Source organism: Clinocottus analis, unplaced genomic scaffold (genome assembly GCF_023055335.1).
Source record: "Clinocottus analis isolate CAN_PGR_092001 unplaced genomic scaffold, fCliAna1.0.p SCAF_20, whole genome shotgun sequence".
Classification (NCBI taxonomy): domain Eukaryota; kingdom Metazoa; phylum Chordata; class Actinopteri; order Perciformes; family Cottidae; genus Clinocottus; species Clinocottus analis.
In genome coordinates this window covers 15,427,439-15,444,524 of record NW_027175932.1, presented here as the reverse complement: position 1 = coordinate 15,444,524, position 17,086 = coordinate 15,427,439, and the positions used below count along the sequence as shown (strand labels likewise).

At 45.8% G+C, this 17,086-nt stretch overlaps 1 protein-coding gene across 5 annotated transcripts in view; it reads right to left on the bottom strand.

Moving 5' to 3' along the window:
- Positions 1-17,086, bottom strand: part of LOC137791366 (protein bicaudal D homolog 1-like) — a 38,776-nt gene that overhangs the window by 12,548 nt on the left and 9,142 nt on the right. For all 5 annotated transcript variants that reach the window (XR_011078026.1, XR_011078027.1, XM_068586255.1 and 2 more), the window contains exons 2-10: positions 11,294-11,506; positions 9,431-9,583; positions 8,082-8,386; positions 7,087-7,228; positions 4,337-4,852; positions 4,051-4,229; positions 1,271-1,661; positions 974-1,168; positions 38-189 (exon numbers count right to left, since the gene is read on the bottom strand). Coding sequence is in view for 3 of the 5 variants with exons in the window: in XM_068586255.1 (XP_068442356.1) it covers positions 38-189; positions 974-1,168; positions 1,271-1,661; positions 4,051-4,229; positions 4,337-4,852; positions 7,087-7,228; positions 8,082-8,386; positions 9,431-9,583; positions 11,294-11,506 (2,246 nt within the window). In the remaining 2 variants the exon portion in view is untranslated. The remainder of the gene's footprint in view (positions 1-37; positions 190-973; positions 1,169-1,270; positions 1,662-4,050; positions 4,230-4,336; positions 4,853-7,086; positions 7,229-8,081; positions 8,387-9,430; positions 9,584-11,293; positions 11,507-17,086) is intronic.

Here is a 17,086-nt window from a genome sequence, read left to right as displayed (position 1 = left end):
GACTTGTGGACTTTAATTGCTTTATTTTGTCTCTGACCTGGTGGCAAACATGGCCCGCAGAGAGGAGAAGGTGGCAGCATCCTCCTTCAGGGCTTTCAGCTCGTTCCTGAGCTTCATCATGGTGTCCGTCACCATGGACTTCTCCGCCTCATACTTACTCTTCAGGTTGGCCAAGGCCCCCTCTGCCGTCTGGGTGAACACACACACACACACACGCACATGCACACACACACATGCACGCACACGCACACATACACACACACACACACACACACACACACACACACACACACACACACACATACACACACACTCGCATCATATATTCTTGTGTTTTTCATTTTACTTTCCTTACCTCAGTTTCTACTTCCCACTATCACATTTAACCGCATGCAGACGACACTGTAGTCTCTATAAACTAAGCTCTCCCTTTGCTTAAATGTGCAACACTCAAACAGGAATGAATAGTGTTTGTAGTACTCTGTACAAGTAGTGGCTCAAGAAACATGTTCGATGCCGGTATCAGAGTTCTGTTTCATGTCCTGCTCGCCGTTCTCTCTGTACACAATGTGAGCTGTATCCTCTGCATTGTGTCAGTGATGCACACCTGGGGACATGCTATGGGAAACTATAAACTCATAGCAATGGAGGAAAGGTGTAGCACAGCCAAGTGAGTTCTTCAGTCAGTGTTGGTAGCTCTGTAGGCCGGTAAACACACTAGAAACTTCTGAACACATTTCCTCGAGGCAATGTTAAACCCAGAACTGGTAGCCGTTGAAGTATTGAGTATTTTGATCATTTCATATATCTGGTAACAAAATAATTGGATATGGATTCCATGATATATTTATTTTACACTGCAGTGATGGAGTAAAGTAATAATAAACCAGCCCTTTTGTTACTGGTTCAATCGTTCATGGATGGATGGATTATGCATGTCAACTGGTTCAGCTACACTCGTCCCGTGTCTCACCTGCTTGTTCGCCCTGAGTACCAGTCTGAGGGTGGCTATCTGCTCTCTCTTGGTGCTCAGCAGGGATTTGAGCTTCAGGATCTCCTCCAGGCAGCTCTCTTTGTCCTTGTCCAGCAGAGGGGCCAGTTCCCTGGCTGCTGCTCTTTGTCGAGACAGCTGCAGAGACCTGTCTACTGCCCGCTGGAGGTGCTTCACCTGGGGAGGAGAGGGGAGAGGAGGTGAGCACAAGACCAGATACAAGGATACAAAGATACAAGGAAGAAAAGGAGAAAGGAGAAAGGGAATGCATTCTTTCACCTGGTCTTTGATGATGGCGTTGAGGTTGTGGACATTCATAGGCTCCCTGCGCAGCTCACCAGCTGGCTCCAGGGCAGGCGATGATGACGACGACGATGATGAAGAGGCACTGATGCTGGGTGAGCGGGTTGGAGGCGTACAGGGCGGCAGGCTCTGCTCAGGGGGCACTTGGGGGCCCTCCTTGTCCTCCTTCTTCTCCTCTACCCTTCGCTCACCAGATAATGGCTCCTTGGACGGAGACTGCGAGGGGCTCCGCGACCCCCCAGGAGTCACGGGTGTGGAAACGACGGCGGCCAGCCGCCTGGCAAGGCGCGGTGTGAGGAAAACTTTGCTGTTGTCAGAAGACATGGCTTTGAGACTGGCACTGAGGCCCCGGAGCCCTCGGCCTTGTCTAGACGGAAAAGATAAGTACATTAGACTTTATTGACCTAAAGAACATATGTTGGTAAATATCTGCAGCCGATAGTCACAAACCGGGTGGAAATGCTGTAGCCAGCGGTATTCTGCTACGGTTAGCAACTGAAATAAATGACCTCCATCTTAAGGAATAAAACATTGTGCCGTGTAGGAAGCCACTTTGACCCAGACCAGGGACCCGACTATAGCCAGATTCAGACCAGACTATCAGACCAGACTATAGCCAGATTCAGACCAGACTATCAGACCAGACTATAGCCAGATTCAGACCAGACTATCAGACCAGACTATAGCCAGATTCAGACCAGACTATCAGACCAGACTATAGCCAGATTCAGACCAACAACAGAAGTGCAAAAGAAAACGTTGGTACTTTCTATGATGTTCACATTAATAATGGATTATTAACATACTTATAAGCTCTCTATAATCACAGTGATAAGCACTCAAACATATTCATAATACCTTATAACATTAACCATATCACATTACAATGTATTTCATAACTTATGAGAACAAGTATCATAATACTTGATAATTCATTGTGATTATAGTGATCATATTTCCATAGCAGGCCAGAAAGGACAAAGTAAACACTGGTAGAGACAGAGAGCCTTTTTATTACCTAAAAGTCTGGATGGGAATGAGACTAAGTTATTGAAGAATGAAATATTAACAAGCTCCGACGTTACCAGTGCTTTTAATCTGTTCTTTTGAATCTTTTGAGGTTGAGCTCTTCCAACCACACACACACACACACACACACACACACACACACACACACACACACACACACACACACACACACACACACACACACACACACACGCAGAACGGCTGGGGTGGAGCTATTGATGTGAACCAGGTGAAGTTGTGATTACGAGAGTTGACAACTATTGTTTTAATGAGCGGGGTGCTACCACAGACAGCTCAAGCAAAGAGGCTTTTCGCAGCTTTTATAGAAGTGTAAACAAAAACATGCATCTGGAAGAAGGTCAGGATGCCAAAACTTGCATGCGGACTCAAAAGAGGGGAGGCAAAAATGCATGAAAAGATAATAGCTAACTCTGCAGAGGAAGCATCTCCACTTTGAAGAAGAACCCGTCCTCATGTGGAGTTGAAATACCACTCCTAGGGAAGGCTGAGCCACAGTTTAGGCCAAACCGTGCCAATCGCTCTGGTAGATGTTCTCTGCAAGCTGGACAATGGTGACTGTGCGATAACGAAGAGCCAGGGGTGGAAGAGTTTCCCCTGAAATGCTGGAGGACGTTGGGCTTTGGAGGACGGTACGGTTTCAGAAAAGAGACTAAATTCAGTTGTCGAACTTTAGATCTTGGACGACTAATGTTTATTCTATCCTGATTATTAAAAGTCGACCCGTTCTCGTGGTCAGCCTCCCGTTTAAGGAATCAGGATCCACGGCACATAATAAAAAACACTTCCCCAATCAGACCCTATCAGGGCACAGTTCTAAAAGAAGCAAGTTAAGGCATAGGATCTCACATTGTGTGGCTTCACATCTATGATAATGTGAAAACTAGTTCAGGATTGAGGGCCAGGAGGGCTGAATGTATGATGAATGATTCCTTTTCGTCTTCCGAACAACTTATCCTGTTTCGGTTCACGGGCCGCTGGAGCCGATCCCAGCTGACATTGGGTGAAGGCAGGGTTCACCATTCACACTCACATTCTGGCCTACGGGAAATTTGGAGTCCAGTTAACCTGAGCTGTTCGTCTTTGGACTGTGGGAGGAACCGGAGAACCTGGAGAGAGAACGTACAAACTCCGCACAGAAGAACTGCCCAGACCGGGAAGCGAACCCTGGCCCCTCTTGCTGTGTGAGGCCACAGTGCTACACCCATGATGAATGACACTAATAATAATAAAGGGATGAACAAAAGGGTTCAAAGAGTACAGTAACTATGTGTATGGTGAAATCCAGCTGGCCTACACTGTCCGGTGTGTCATGGACCAACGCGATGACCATTCAGCATGAGGCCTTTGCTTTGCCACGCATTATAAAAATGAGTTGCAATGAGACTATTGCATTTGTAACTAAAACACAGCTTACATCGAGTGATTTATAATGTTGTTGGCGGAGCCACTGTGGTCAACAAGTCAACTCACACGGCGTAACAGGCTTGTATTGCCATTATTACCAGACCAGAATATTACCAATAAACCAAATACTATAATATCAAGGAAATTTCTCTGACATTTCTACGTTTCTGCTGTATTGAAATTGTACAAAACTGTGGCACCACTATGTCGTGTCGATCCAAACCGATTGGTCAATATATGTCCTGCTCACGTGGTCGTGCTCTACTGCAGGCTCACTCACAGTGTCCTGCCAAACAACAGACCTGTAGTAGTCCAGCATGACGCGGTTGGGCGTCTCGTTGTTGCACAGACAGACGTGGTGGTAGAGCTGGGCCAGCTCCTCGCTGAGCGTCACCAACTCGTCCTGAGCTGCGTTCAACACAGCCTGGCTCTCATTGGCTGTTGCCTGAGCTGCCTGCAACTCCAACTCCAGGCTGGAAGTCTGAGAGAAGAGGAGAGGAAACCCTTAACCTCTGTAACCATCTGTCATTCCATTCAAACAGAGCCGTTACATAGCCAACATGACATTTCATTACACATCATGTTTACCTTCTCCCGTCCCGCCCGGCAGCTCTTCTCCAATGAGGCCACCTGCCTCTCCAGCTTCTGCAGCTGAACGCTTCGCCTTGGCGTCTCCTCGGCAGCTCCCGCTACACACTGAGCCAGTCGGTCACGCAGGGCTTTTACCTCCGCCTTAAGCTCCACCACCTCTGTCACAGCTACACGGTACTTGCACTGCAGGATCTCCAGACCGGGGGTCTGGTATGAAAAGACCTGACTTTTGTTCAGTGTCTCACTCCTGTCCTCCTCAGTTCCTCCTTCCCCTTCAGCCTCCTCCTCATATCTGTCCAGCTCCACCAGGGCCTCAGGGTGGAGCTGGGCGGTGGCACTGGCCTGGGCTTCCTGGTCAAGGTGAGCCCTTCGATGCAGGCGGCGGAGGACGGTCACTCTCTGGCTAAGGCGGAGAGCCTTCTCGTGCTGCTCGTTCAGGGCCCCCTGGGTGTGTTGGAGCTGCGTCTGGGACTCCTGCAGACTGGTCATCAGGGACACTTTCTCGTGTTCAACCTAAAGGGGGCAGCAGCAAGGTTAGGGAGAACCACAGCAAATATGGTATCAAACCAGAAGTTTTCAAACATGTTTTACAGGCTCATGCCATTTAACCACTGGGGTCCAAATCACATACTGCTGCTTCATCTTCATGTATTGCACTCTAATTTGAGTCCTCTGACATCTAGTTTTGGCAAAGGCAGGGTTCAGATTACAGTGTGTTGGCACTGATTGGCCTTAATTGATCTATTGTAATATTCCAAGGAAGAAATCTAGATCTGGTAATTGGTATGTATCGTATATCTGCTAATGGTAGCAGCTCGTGGATTAACGAGAACCCTCCTAACCATCAGTCAGCCTCAGTCACATGGATCTGCAATAGACCACAACAGTCAGTGAGACGGAAAAGAGCCACGTGCCAGAATGGGAAAGCTCTAGGAAGATGTGTGATTAAAGGAATCCTCGCACAAAGACTTGATGACAGAATGCCTCTGATCAGTAGTTCGTGACAGGAAACAGGAAACAGTGCACAGAGCAGGACAAGACAGATCACTGAGGCAGGTGGGTTTCAAAGGAAGCATTAAGATGGTCATGTGTGTTATCCCTCAAGGATACACACATGTATCCTTGATAATGTGTAGAGGAAAACCCCTTCAGTACGAAGTAATGTACATAACTTTAAGATCACCATTATTTTCATAAACTAAGAGTAGAAACAGTAAAGTGTTTTTCCTATTAATCCATAATCCATAATTTGGCTAAATGGAAATGGACCTGTACTTGTATATTGCTTCTTACCATCAGTACCATCCGACAGTTACAAGCACATGCATTGTGTCATCCTTCAAAGAGACCCCTGTGTTGGCACAGTGAAGGTCCACACAGCACTCAGGCAAGTTACAAACGGGGCCCCTCCCAACCAGGCCTAAACATACACTGAACCAGATCTTTTGAGATGCATTATAACACACAGATACATGGAACCCCACTGTTTTTCTTGTTGAAGTCAATAGTTTAGATGCCATGGAAAGAAATTGCACAAAGGTGAATTCATTTACATTTTAACAGAACAGCTGCTAAGAAACACATCCAGAGTGGTCGATAGTGTAATGTGGCAGCTGAGATATAAATAAGCTCTTCCTGCAGCCCAGCCCATCAGCGGGGAGCTGCAATAGATGGGATTACACCTTCAGGATGCACAAGCAGATGCACATACACTTGGAAGAATATCCAACACGCACAACACGAAGCTTCATGGTGAGCTGATACACCACGTCATTGGTTGTGAAGACTGAATGTGTGACTGTGCGAGAGGAGGAGACAAAGTGAGAGACAGAGGGCTTGATACATTGGGGAGACTGGAAGTGAGCATAGTGTACAGTAAATTATTCAAACACCATGGCTTCTTAAAGAGGAGTCTCCTGCTGGATTCTCAACCTGCTACCTGCTCCAAAAGGGGACCGGCCAGAGAATGCACGACAGGTTTCTGTAACCTGACTCCCTTTAGAAACCGCTTCACCAACGAATGAGCAAGAACCTCTCTCTCTTTTGCCTTCGTGGGAGGACGAAATGGCTGCAGCATTCACTTCATCTGTAGATGAGGCCAAACAGTTACCTCCCTCTGTTTAAAGGTGCGTTACCACGAGAGGGCCCACATGGCAGTCATGTGCATTGTGTTTTATGAGTTACATAACTTGGTGTTTGTTTGTGAACACTATCCTAGTGGAGGGGAAGGGGGGGGGGGGGGTCTTGTGGGTTCACAGAGAGCCACAATGGGCATTATACATTGTCTCATGAGGCGAACAGATCCACCTTCACTTATCCTATTCCGCCCTACAACTTGTGGGACTCAGTTGTGGGTCCTGCACATTTATACAAAAAAAGAGCTGGAGGAGTGGTCAATACAGCCCGTACGGATCATGTTTAGGGTCCTTCATGGTCTTAGTGCTCTCTTCTAGGATAAGATAAGATAATTCTAGGCCCACGGGGGGACAGCAAAGAGGATATTGCAACAAAAAGATAAATCAGTAAAAAATTGTCTGTTCCTAAGTCAAGCTCTGGACTAAAGAGGACCAGACTCTCACAGTCAGGGCCCCTATTGATCTCATGCTATAGACCCTCATACTCCACCTGCACCAGGGATGTAGCAACAGATATCAACGGGATGAAATCAAGAGCCTGGATCGCTGATCAGTGACATGTTTGAAGCGTCACTAAAACTTAGTACATAGTCGATTAGAGAGCAGACTCACCACTATCAGCTGCTGCTTGAGCTTCTGGATCTCTGTCAGGTTCATCTCGTTGAAGAGATCAGACGTCACCACTCGGCACTCTCCATTAGCTCTGGACATCGACCCAGCAGCTGGCCCTGCTCCAACCTGGTGGCCGTTAAGCCTGATGGATCAGAGTAGAGTACTGCGTCTTTCAAATCCAGGAGATTCACTTTGCTTCCCACATGTGAAGTATAGAAAGTTAGAGATAACCAGAGGACAAGGGTGCAGGCCAAGGAGTATCTATTGACAGGCCACATCATCTTGCATTTATCTGAAGACCACAGCTGGAAAGGGAGGGCTGAGCTGAGAGGTGCTCAGTGGATTCCAATCTCTAACATTTTAAACACAGGACCTTTAATACCATTATAAATTATCAATGAATACGGCCTATTTACAAAGTATTAAAGCTTAATATATTTATATACTCATAGGTCTTTTACCATTACCTCACACTGTTTTTGTTATCTTTCTATGATAACCACTGCTGCTGTTATTACTTATAGCAATATTTTTCATAATTTGTTTCTGCTATTATTAGTGCTATTACTACTCTCATTGTATGTATCATTACGTGTGACATCCTATGGATTGACTATTTTGTGAGTGTCATTCTGGGAAAGGGATCTCCTCTGTTGCTCTCCCCGAGGTTTCTTCCTTTTTTTTAAACATGTTTTGGGTGGAGGGTTTTTCTTTATCTGATGCGAGTGGACAGAGTATGTTGGATAACATACAGATAACGAATAACATACAGATCTTTGTTCTGAAATTAGGCAATATAAATAAAATCTTATTGAAATCTAAAATCTTATTATTACTACATCCCAAAACCAAGTAGCTATTTATTGAGATATAATCTATTTGTAGAATACTTGGAGGAGTTGACTATTTTCAAGTAACACTCCAGGTGACTGTGATCACAAGCAATGAAAACACTACTTTTTTTTCAACATCGACTTTATAATGCTATACTCCACCGTGTTGCCTCTTCTGCATTTGGGGAGAGCAGAGTGGTCGGCGTGGCAGTGCCACTGGGCGGAGCGGAGGTGAAGGTCAGGTGGGCACTGCCGGTGTAGACCACGTCACACATGCTGAGGTGGTGGACCAGCTCCCTCCGCAGTTGGTTCTTCTGCTCACGCTCACTCTTCAGAGACTCCAGCGCCTCCTCCAGCTGGGCGTCTGAGATGTCCTTTAAACGCAGCGCGTCCTTTAACTGGCTGTTGAGGAGCTCCGTCTCCTCCTCCAGGACCTTGATCTCATGCTTCAGACCTTCATACTCCACCTGAACCAGGTAGGTAGCAACAGATATCAACGGGATGAAATCAAGTGGCTGGATCGCTGAATCACTGTCTCACTGACATGAAGTTCATATTTCACCAGTTTCAATTAATTTACATAAACGTTTGAGAAATTAGCAGTTGACTGTTACTGTTGAGTGGTTGGTGCGGAATCCAAAATGCATTGGGTGGAGAAGGTTATGACCCATGTGTTCAGGTGAGCGGGTGGTGGTGCTACCACTATACAAATTCTACACACATAGCAGCGTTAAAGATGAATCAGAACCAGTTATTTGCCAGGTTTGTTACACATATGAGGTATTTGTCTTGGCGGGTGGTGCATACATTAGACCAACAACAATCAACACAGCAAATATGTCCCTGTTACTTAAATACAATGTATATGAGAGGATAACAACTATATTGTAGAGGTAGCACTCAAACCTGTGTGACATTGTTAGAATAACTCAACAATATCTCTGACTTTGTTGAGTAGCTTAGTCTTGTGCGTCCATGTGTGTGTGAATCCTCTGTACAGTCGTCCCTCGCTATAACAAGGTTCACCTTTCGCGGATTTTTTTTTTTTTTTTTTTTTTTACAGCTACAGTATGAACGCGCATTGTGTTCTGCGCCCTCATTAAGCTGAAGGACGGTACCGTACACCTTGTCAATCAGTCTCCTCGTGCAGCGTCTCCTGTACAGGACAGAATACGTCCAGATAAAAAGTTAACGGAGCGGCTTCCGGACAAAGAGGCGGTCAGAGGACCTCGTAGATTGATCATTAAAATGAAATTTGTTAAACATGTTTGGGCTTATTTTTTTAAATCCGCGAAAGTTTGAACTTTGAGAGTGTTTAAATAAGAGAGACGTGTGAGAAAATGTTAATGCCTGTTTGAGAAAAGTGTATAAAAGTGTGTGTTTAGGGGTTTTACGGCCTTAAAACATATAGAATAATTGTAAAAAAAAAAAACCTGATTACTTTTTGGATTTCGTCTATTGCGAGTTATTTTTGGAACGTATCCCCCGCGATAAATGAGGGACCACTGTACCTGATTCTGTTTGAGTGTCGACACTAGTTTTTGCAGGGAGATGTTTTCCTCCTCCAGCTCGGTGTAGTCCTGGAGCAGCCGAGACTCTCGGAACTTGTACTCCCTGATCTCCTCTCGCATCCGGCTGCGCTGCAACTCCAACATCTCGTTACTCTGCTGAGACATTTCAAGGAAACAGAGCTGGAGCTGCATGCTGTTTATGCCACAGATAACCCAAGAAACCATTGGAGTCAGTGTGAAGTGACTGGAGTCAGTGTGAAGTGACTGGAGTCAGTGTGAAGTGACTGGAGTCAGAGTGAAGTGACTGGAGTCAGAGTGAAGTGACTGGAGTCAGAGTGAAGTGACTGGAGTCAGTGTGAAGTGACTGGAGTCAGTGTGAAGTGACTGGAGTCAGTGTGAAGTGACTGGAGTCAGAGTGAAGTGACTGGAGTCAGTGTGAAGTGACTGGAGTCAGTGTGAAGTGACTGGAGTCAGAGTGAAGTGACTGGAGTTAGTGTGAAGTGACTGGAGTCAGTGTGAAGTGACTGGAGTCAGTGTGAAGTGACTGGAGTCAGTGTGAAGTGACTGGAGTCAGTGTGAAGTGACTGGAGTCAGTGACTGAAGTGACTGGAGTCAGTGTGAAGTGACTGGAGTCAGTGTGAAGTGACTGGAGTCAGTGTGAAGTGACTGGAGTCAGTGTGAAGTGACTGGAGTCAGTGTGAAGTGACTGGAGTCAGAGTGAAGTGACTGGAGTTAGTGTGAAGTGACTGGAGTCAGAGTGAAGTGACTGGAGTCAGTGTGAAGTGACTGGAGTCAGTGTGAAGTGACTGGAGTCAGTGTGAAGTGACTGGAGTCAGTGTGAAGTGACTGGAGTCAGAGTGAAGTGACTGGAGTTAGTGTGAAGTGACTGGAGTCAGTGTGAAGTGACTGGAGTCAGTGTGAAGTGACTGGAGTCAGTGTGAAGTGACTGGAGTCAGAGTGAAGTGACTGGAGTCAGTGTGAAGTGGAGGTCAGTGTGAAGTGACTGGAGTCAGTGTGAAGTGACTGGAGTCAGTGTGAAGTGACTGGAGTCAGAGTGAAGTGGAGGTCAGTGTGAAGTGACTGGAGTCAGTGTGAAGTGACTGGAGTCAGTGTGAAGTGACTGGAGTCAGAGTGAAGTGACTGGAGTCAGTGTGAAGTGACTGGAGTCAGTGTGAAGTGACTGGAGTCAGTGTGAAGTGACTGGGTGTTACAAGACACTCATTGTGTCGCCTTCCATTGAAAACCAAGTGGTCAACAAAAGCTGAGTCCCATTGTACCATTTCCTGTTTGTTTCCCAAAAAAGCTCTACATTTAAAAACTGTAAACATGAATGCAACTTGCTTTTTTTAATAATTGAATTAATCATTCAGGAGCAGCTTATGGTAAATGGATTGTACGTCTCTTGTTCTAGTCTCATGACCACCCAAAGCTCTTTAACACTACATGTCATCATTCACCCATTCATACAATGATGGAAGGAGCTACAAGCAAGGTGCCACCTGCCCATCAGGACTAACTCACATGCAGCAGTTTAGGGTTAAATGTCTTGCCCAAGGACACATTGCCATGGGTTAGCGGAGCCTGGGTTCGAACCACCGGTTCTCTGAATGAAGGACGTCCCTGCTCTACCACTGACCCACAGCCACCCGTTGGGTGCAGTGTCTCGTTCAAGGAGACATGTAGTCAGGAGGAGCCCACCTTGGGACTGTAGGACGAGCCGCTCTACCACTGAGCCACAGCTCAGGAGCTCCAGCAAGCTTTGGAACAGTACCCCTTTATCATGCAAGTAACCATAAAGGGTCATTTTCCTGACAAAGTATTTAAAGAGTGCCCTATGAAGGGGGATGGAGCGCTGTACTGTACCTCCCTCAGCTCCTGCAGCAGCGTGCTCAGGTGTTCGCTGTCAGCCTGAGCAGTGGAGGCGCTGGCTCGGCTGTGCTTCAGCGCCGACTGGAGCTCCAGCAGCCGGCCCATGTAGTAGGCCTCCTTGGTGGCAGACTCCTGCAGCAACGTCTCCTCGTTGGTCTCCCCATCCGCTGCCACCTTACGCTGGGTGGAGTAGGCCTGGCCGAACGCCTGGAACACGGAAGAGAGGAGAAGATGTGTCACAGGGTCACCACAGCAACCACAAACATCTTGAAAAGATATTGTATTTTATGTATTTTATGTATTTCAGATTCAGATTTAACTTTATTGTCATTGCACAACGAAATGTAGTTTGCATCTGTCCAGAGTGCAAAGAAGCAGATAAGGTGCAGTGCAGTGTGATGATAATATAATACAGATAAAGACAGTATTGACAGCATGGACAGTATAGATGGGGAGGGGGGGGGGGGGCTGTCACCGAGGTGCAAAGTTAAGGGTGTTGATAGATGAGTAAAAGAAACTGTTCCTGAGCCTACTGGCCCTGGAACGGAGGTTTCTGTAACGCCTCCCAGAAGGGAGGAGGGCAAACAGTCTGTGGTTGGGGTGATTGGGGTCTCTGACCCCAATCACCCCAAGCGTTGCCTGCTCTCCGCAGGCAACGCTTGAGTTGAATGGACTCAATGGCATGGAGTAGAGTACCGGTGATGCGCTGGGCGGTTTTCACCACCCTCTGCAGAGCTTCCCGGTCTGAGGCAGAGCAGTTGCCGTACCAAACTGTGATGCAGTTTGTCAGGATGCTCTCGATGGTGGAGTGGTAGAAGTTCACCAGTATCGGAGGAAACATGTGGATCTTTTTTAGTTTCCAGAGGAAGAAGAGACGCTGGTGTGCCTTCTTGACCAGAGTAGAGGTGTTGAGGGTTCAAGAGAGATCCTCTGAGATATGGACACCCAGGGACCTGAAGCAGGAGACACGCTCAACCTCCGTTCCATTGATATGGATGGAGAAGTTTGTGCAGAGCTTTGTCCTCCCAAAGTCCACGATGAGTTCTTTGGTCTTCTTGGTGCTGAGTGTCAGGTTGTTGTTGCCGCACAACGCAGCCAGGTGCCGGACCTCCTCCCTGTAGGCCGACTCAGCGTTGTTGTTGATACGGCCCATCACCGTTGTGTCATCTGCAAACTTGATGATCGTGTTGGAACCATGTACAGGCGTGCAGTCGTAGGTGAACAGGGAGCAGAGGAGAGGACCCAGCACACAGCCCTGTGGGACGCCAGGGTTCAGGGAGAGGGTCAAGGAGGTGTAATTGCCTAATATACTGGGGTGTGTTGGTTAGAAAATTCAGTATCCAACTGCAGAGGGTGGTGTCGATGGCAAGCTCACCTAGTTTGGTATTTAGTTTTGAGGGGTGATGGTGTTAAATGCTGAACAGCATTCTCACGTAGGATGGCGAGCAAATGACACAGCATTTACCCCAAATAATATAGATTCTAGATTCAGATATTGGACACACCAAGGCATTACAGCTTTCTGCACAATAATGGTGAAAAACACCTTGCAAAGTGTTCAGACTCTGAAAGAAAAATTTAATTTGGAAAAGTCAGATATTTTCAGATATTTACAATTACGACATTACTTTTTTAAAGAAATTTGGAAACATGGAATAACTATAGAACATAATGAAATAATACAATTAGCAGTCCATGCATACACAAGTAGCTCTAAATCAATCATTTCGAAGGCTAACCAGGGAAGTGCCAAAAGCAGAGGGGCAACTACAACATATATCAAGGAGAGATGGGAGAAAGAACTAGAAGATGAAATAACCAGTCAGCAATGGGAGAATATTTGTGAAACTGTGTTTTCTACTTCCTGCTCCATGTACTGGCATGAATTCAGCTGGAAGAACCTTGTTTGTTTCTTTATCACCCCTAAAATGAAGACATATTGAAGTACATCAAAACATGCATGCTGGAGAAATTGTGGGGAGGGGACAGCGAACCACCACCATATCTTCTTGAGCTGCCCCAAAATACAAATATTATGGAAGACCACTTGGACAATTACGCAACATACTCTCGGGAAGCAGATTCTATTTACGTGCAAATCTCTTTATTTGGGTGACTTGCCAGAAGAAATTACAGAAAACGGCAGGTACCTCCTGAAATATTAACAGTTGCAGCAAAAAAAGCAATCACCCGCGACTGGTTACAAACTGACTCACCTTCAACAGAAAACTGGACTGAAATAATCAAAGGTATCCACGAGATGGAAACATTGACCCTCCTCCTGAGGCTGAGAAAGGGCACCTACATAACTAGATGGACAAAATGGACCAAATATATGGCAAAAAGGGAAACTGGCAGGTGACACCCTCCCTAACCTCACAGGTTTGTGAATAGAACCCATTGAATATATGTTTTTGGTATACATCTGTAAGTTGGAATGAACTTGTTTGACTTGATTGACTGACAAAGTGTTGCATGGTTGTTTTGATTGTTTTGGTTTATTATTATTACATCTTTTCTTTTTACTTTTTACCGGCTTTGTTTAGTTTGTGTGTGTTTTCTTTTTCTGTGGCCCTTTTGGCCAGACGCATGGTTTGGTGTTTGTATTGTTGGGGATCTATTTTTTCTGTAGGAGAAATAACTAAATAAAACTTTGAGTATAAAAAAAGAAAGGGTTTTTACTATCTTTATTTGGGGAGTTTTTCCTGATCCGATGTGAGGTCATGGGACAGGATGTCATGTGTACAGATTGTAAAGCCCTCTCAGGCCAATCTTGTATTTGTGATTTTGGGCTATACAAAATAAACTGAATTGAAATTGAATTCAAACAATAACAATACAAATATAATAAAAACAATAAACATGCAAGAGTAGATACATATGTTTAACAACAAACAGATAGCAGTACTTTAGCACAAGTATATATTATAACATAAAAGTGTCAAGTGTATTTTAAAAAGAAAAGACAGTGTTTTAAATTGTCCTGCTGGTGGGAGAGTCAGTCAGTGGGTTCTGGTCTTTGATGATCTGATATGAGCACCAGAAATGAAGCAGTGCAATGCAACCTATGAACATGGTGAATCTTCTGATTTAGGAATGATTACTGATGTCACTTTTATCAGCTAAATGTATAAAATATAGAAAGGGTTTGTCCCTGGTTTCTTGTCTCCGTGGGACAAAAGTTTATAGAATTGAATCAAATGTGCAGAGTTGGAGTGAGTGACAGCTGAAGACACTATACGAGTAACTGAGGTTCAGCATGTCCAGTCAATGTGTGATTTTGTTTGTTGGCACGGCTGCAGGAATCACTGTGCATCGGCAAAATGTACTTGCACGGGAGTAGAGCATAAGAACGGTTTAACACTGCAGACCACTGGGACCCGGAGACCCTGCCCTTCACCCCTCTGCTCACTGAGCCCGGAAGGCCTCTCACACAGGAGATCAATGAGCCTGCACACACAAACAAAATGCAGTCCCCTACAAATGATGTGCACGTGGGAGGAGTTTACCTTCACTGCCTTCTGCCGGAAAAAGTTAATTTGAACCCATATTTTTGAAATTCGGATTAAACAGCTGTAGGGAGTCTGTGTTAAGTGGTGTTGGGGGCTCTTATCTTAACTTAATTTACTTAACTTGTTCACGCAAGTCTGTCATTGGCTAAAATATTTCAAATTATACAAGTTTCACTTTTTTATTGGGCAGTAGCTAACTACTTGCGTTAGGCAATGCAACAATTAGCTTTTTGTAGCAGCTCTTTAACTCCCGGTGAGGATGGGTTCAAACTGGGAGGTGTGGCCTCAGTCCTTGCTGCCTCAGATGTCTGGACTGGTCATAATAATCAAGGCCAATTTCACACTAAAGAACACATCACCACCTTAACATGAAGTAGGTTTGGAGGGAGAGAACTGTTTTTGGGGAAATAGCTCCTGGTATGTGTCCCAAAGCCATGTGGTCACTGAGAAGGGAGAAGAATTATCCAGAAAAGAGTAGTCACACTCCCAAAATTTGGAAACAGGAACACCTTTCTGGAGCCAGAACTGGGAGAGAAGCTCACCAGCGAGCCTCTGGTGGCTGGGCCTTGACTCATGGGGCTCAACCGGACACATTCGAAAAGGTCGACATGGAGTCGCAGTGGCCATGGATAGGCAACAGGGTTGGGGCATTGTGGGCAGACAGAGGATTGCTCCGATTATCGCTGAAAAGTACACTCCGACTGTTTGTAAAACCTCAAGTAGATTCTGGGATGTGGGGTACCGGGAGTCGTGGCCGCTAGCCATCTGGTCCTTGCCAAACACGTGTCTAGTGGTTGTTGGCCTCTGCCAGAGTTGTGTTTCTGATTCTGTTTGTGATTTCATAGACCGGCTCTCAGGGCAAAAGAAGAGGAAAGCGTTGGTTTTGGGAACCTCACGATTGCATCTCTGCTCTTTGCAGATGATATGGTTCTGTTGTCTCCATGTGACCTTGACCGTGACCTTCAGCACTTTGGTTGTTTTGCAACCGAATATGAAGCAGGCGGGAGTAAGGACTTCTAAAGTCTGAGGCCATGGTTCTCTGCCGGAAAACAGTGGATTGCGTCTTGTTGAGAGGGAGTCACCGCCCGAGGCAGTTAAAGTATCTTGGGGTTTTGTTCACAAGTCAGGGTGAGGGTGAAAAGGAAAGGCGAGTCAGCGCTGTTTTACCTGACTGTTGTGATGAAGAGGGAGCTAAACATGGTCATTTTGGGGATGTTAGCATGGTGATATTGGCCCAAAGCTCAACTGTTAAGGGGTTAGGTCAAATCTTTAGAGCCTCACACAAGCAGCTAGGCTTTTTGCAGTGAATGTGTTCCTTCATAAAAAACACCAGAGCTGTGGCTACTCATAAAATTACAGGTGGAAACAGCGAGAGCTGTAATTGGCTTGGGTTGGCTGCTTCCGATACTGATAGAGACTGATGAACGTGAAGACAACATGGAGGGGGTTGAAAAAAAACTCAGAAATCTGCTGTTTTTACTTGTGAAATGTTCTTACATTGTATATATTCTATTAAAATGCCAACAAATTGACACAAACACAACCTGGGGTGCTGTTGGCTTCTCATACAAGAGCATGGGTTGCTTGATTGTGGATTGTTAAAAGCGAGGTTCTTGCCTTGGGACCCACAAGCAGTTTACGGCCTTGCATGTAGGTCAAGAGTGAAAGGAGCACATTTTTCTCACCTGATGAAAAGTTGGAGGTAATATGTTAATCTGCTGCTTGTTTCTACTGGGGCTCTGAAACCAGTGTCCTACTGAGCTGACACAGTGTCTTACTGCCAGCTCTGACGTCATCCTGTCTCAGACTGGAGGAGCGAGGACAGAGAGGACAGGACAGTGCTGCAGTGACAGGATACACATAAATAAGCCATGCCCTTGAGAAAGGAGATTGAAGTACATAAGAACACCCACTAAACCCAATTATTTTTTCCATCTCCTAAACCTTTATCGCACTCTATTCATCTCCTCCTTTCACACCATCGATCATCCTCATTGATCTGTCCGTCTATCTTCTTTGTGTCTTCCGTTGCTCTGTCAGCATACGAATGCCGCCGGACTGAGCATTTTCCAATAAAACTCTCCCTGACTGATTGATGCTGTGGGAGCAGCTCAGACACCAGAGAGGGTCCATGGGGCAGCAACTTAAGCTAGCTCGGAGTTTACATGTGGAAATAGTAATACTGCCACTGTCACCTGTTCTCAAGAACATTCATCATCTTCTGGAGGAATAAGGTTTCACTCTTTTAGTTTGATCAAATATTTGACCCTGAGTG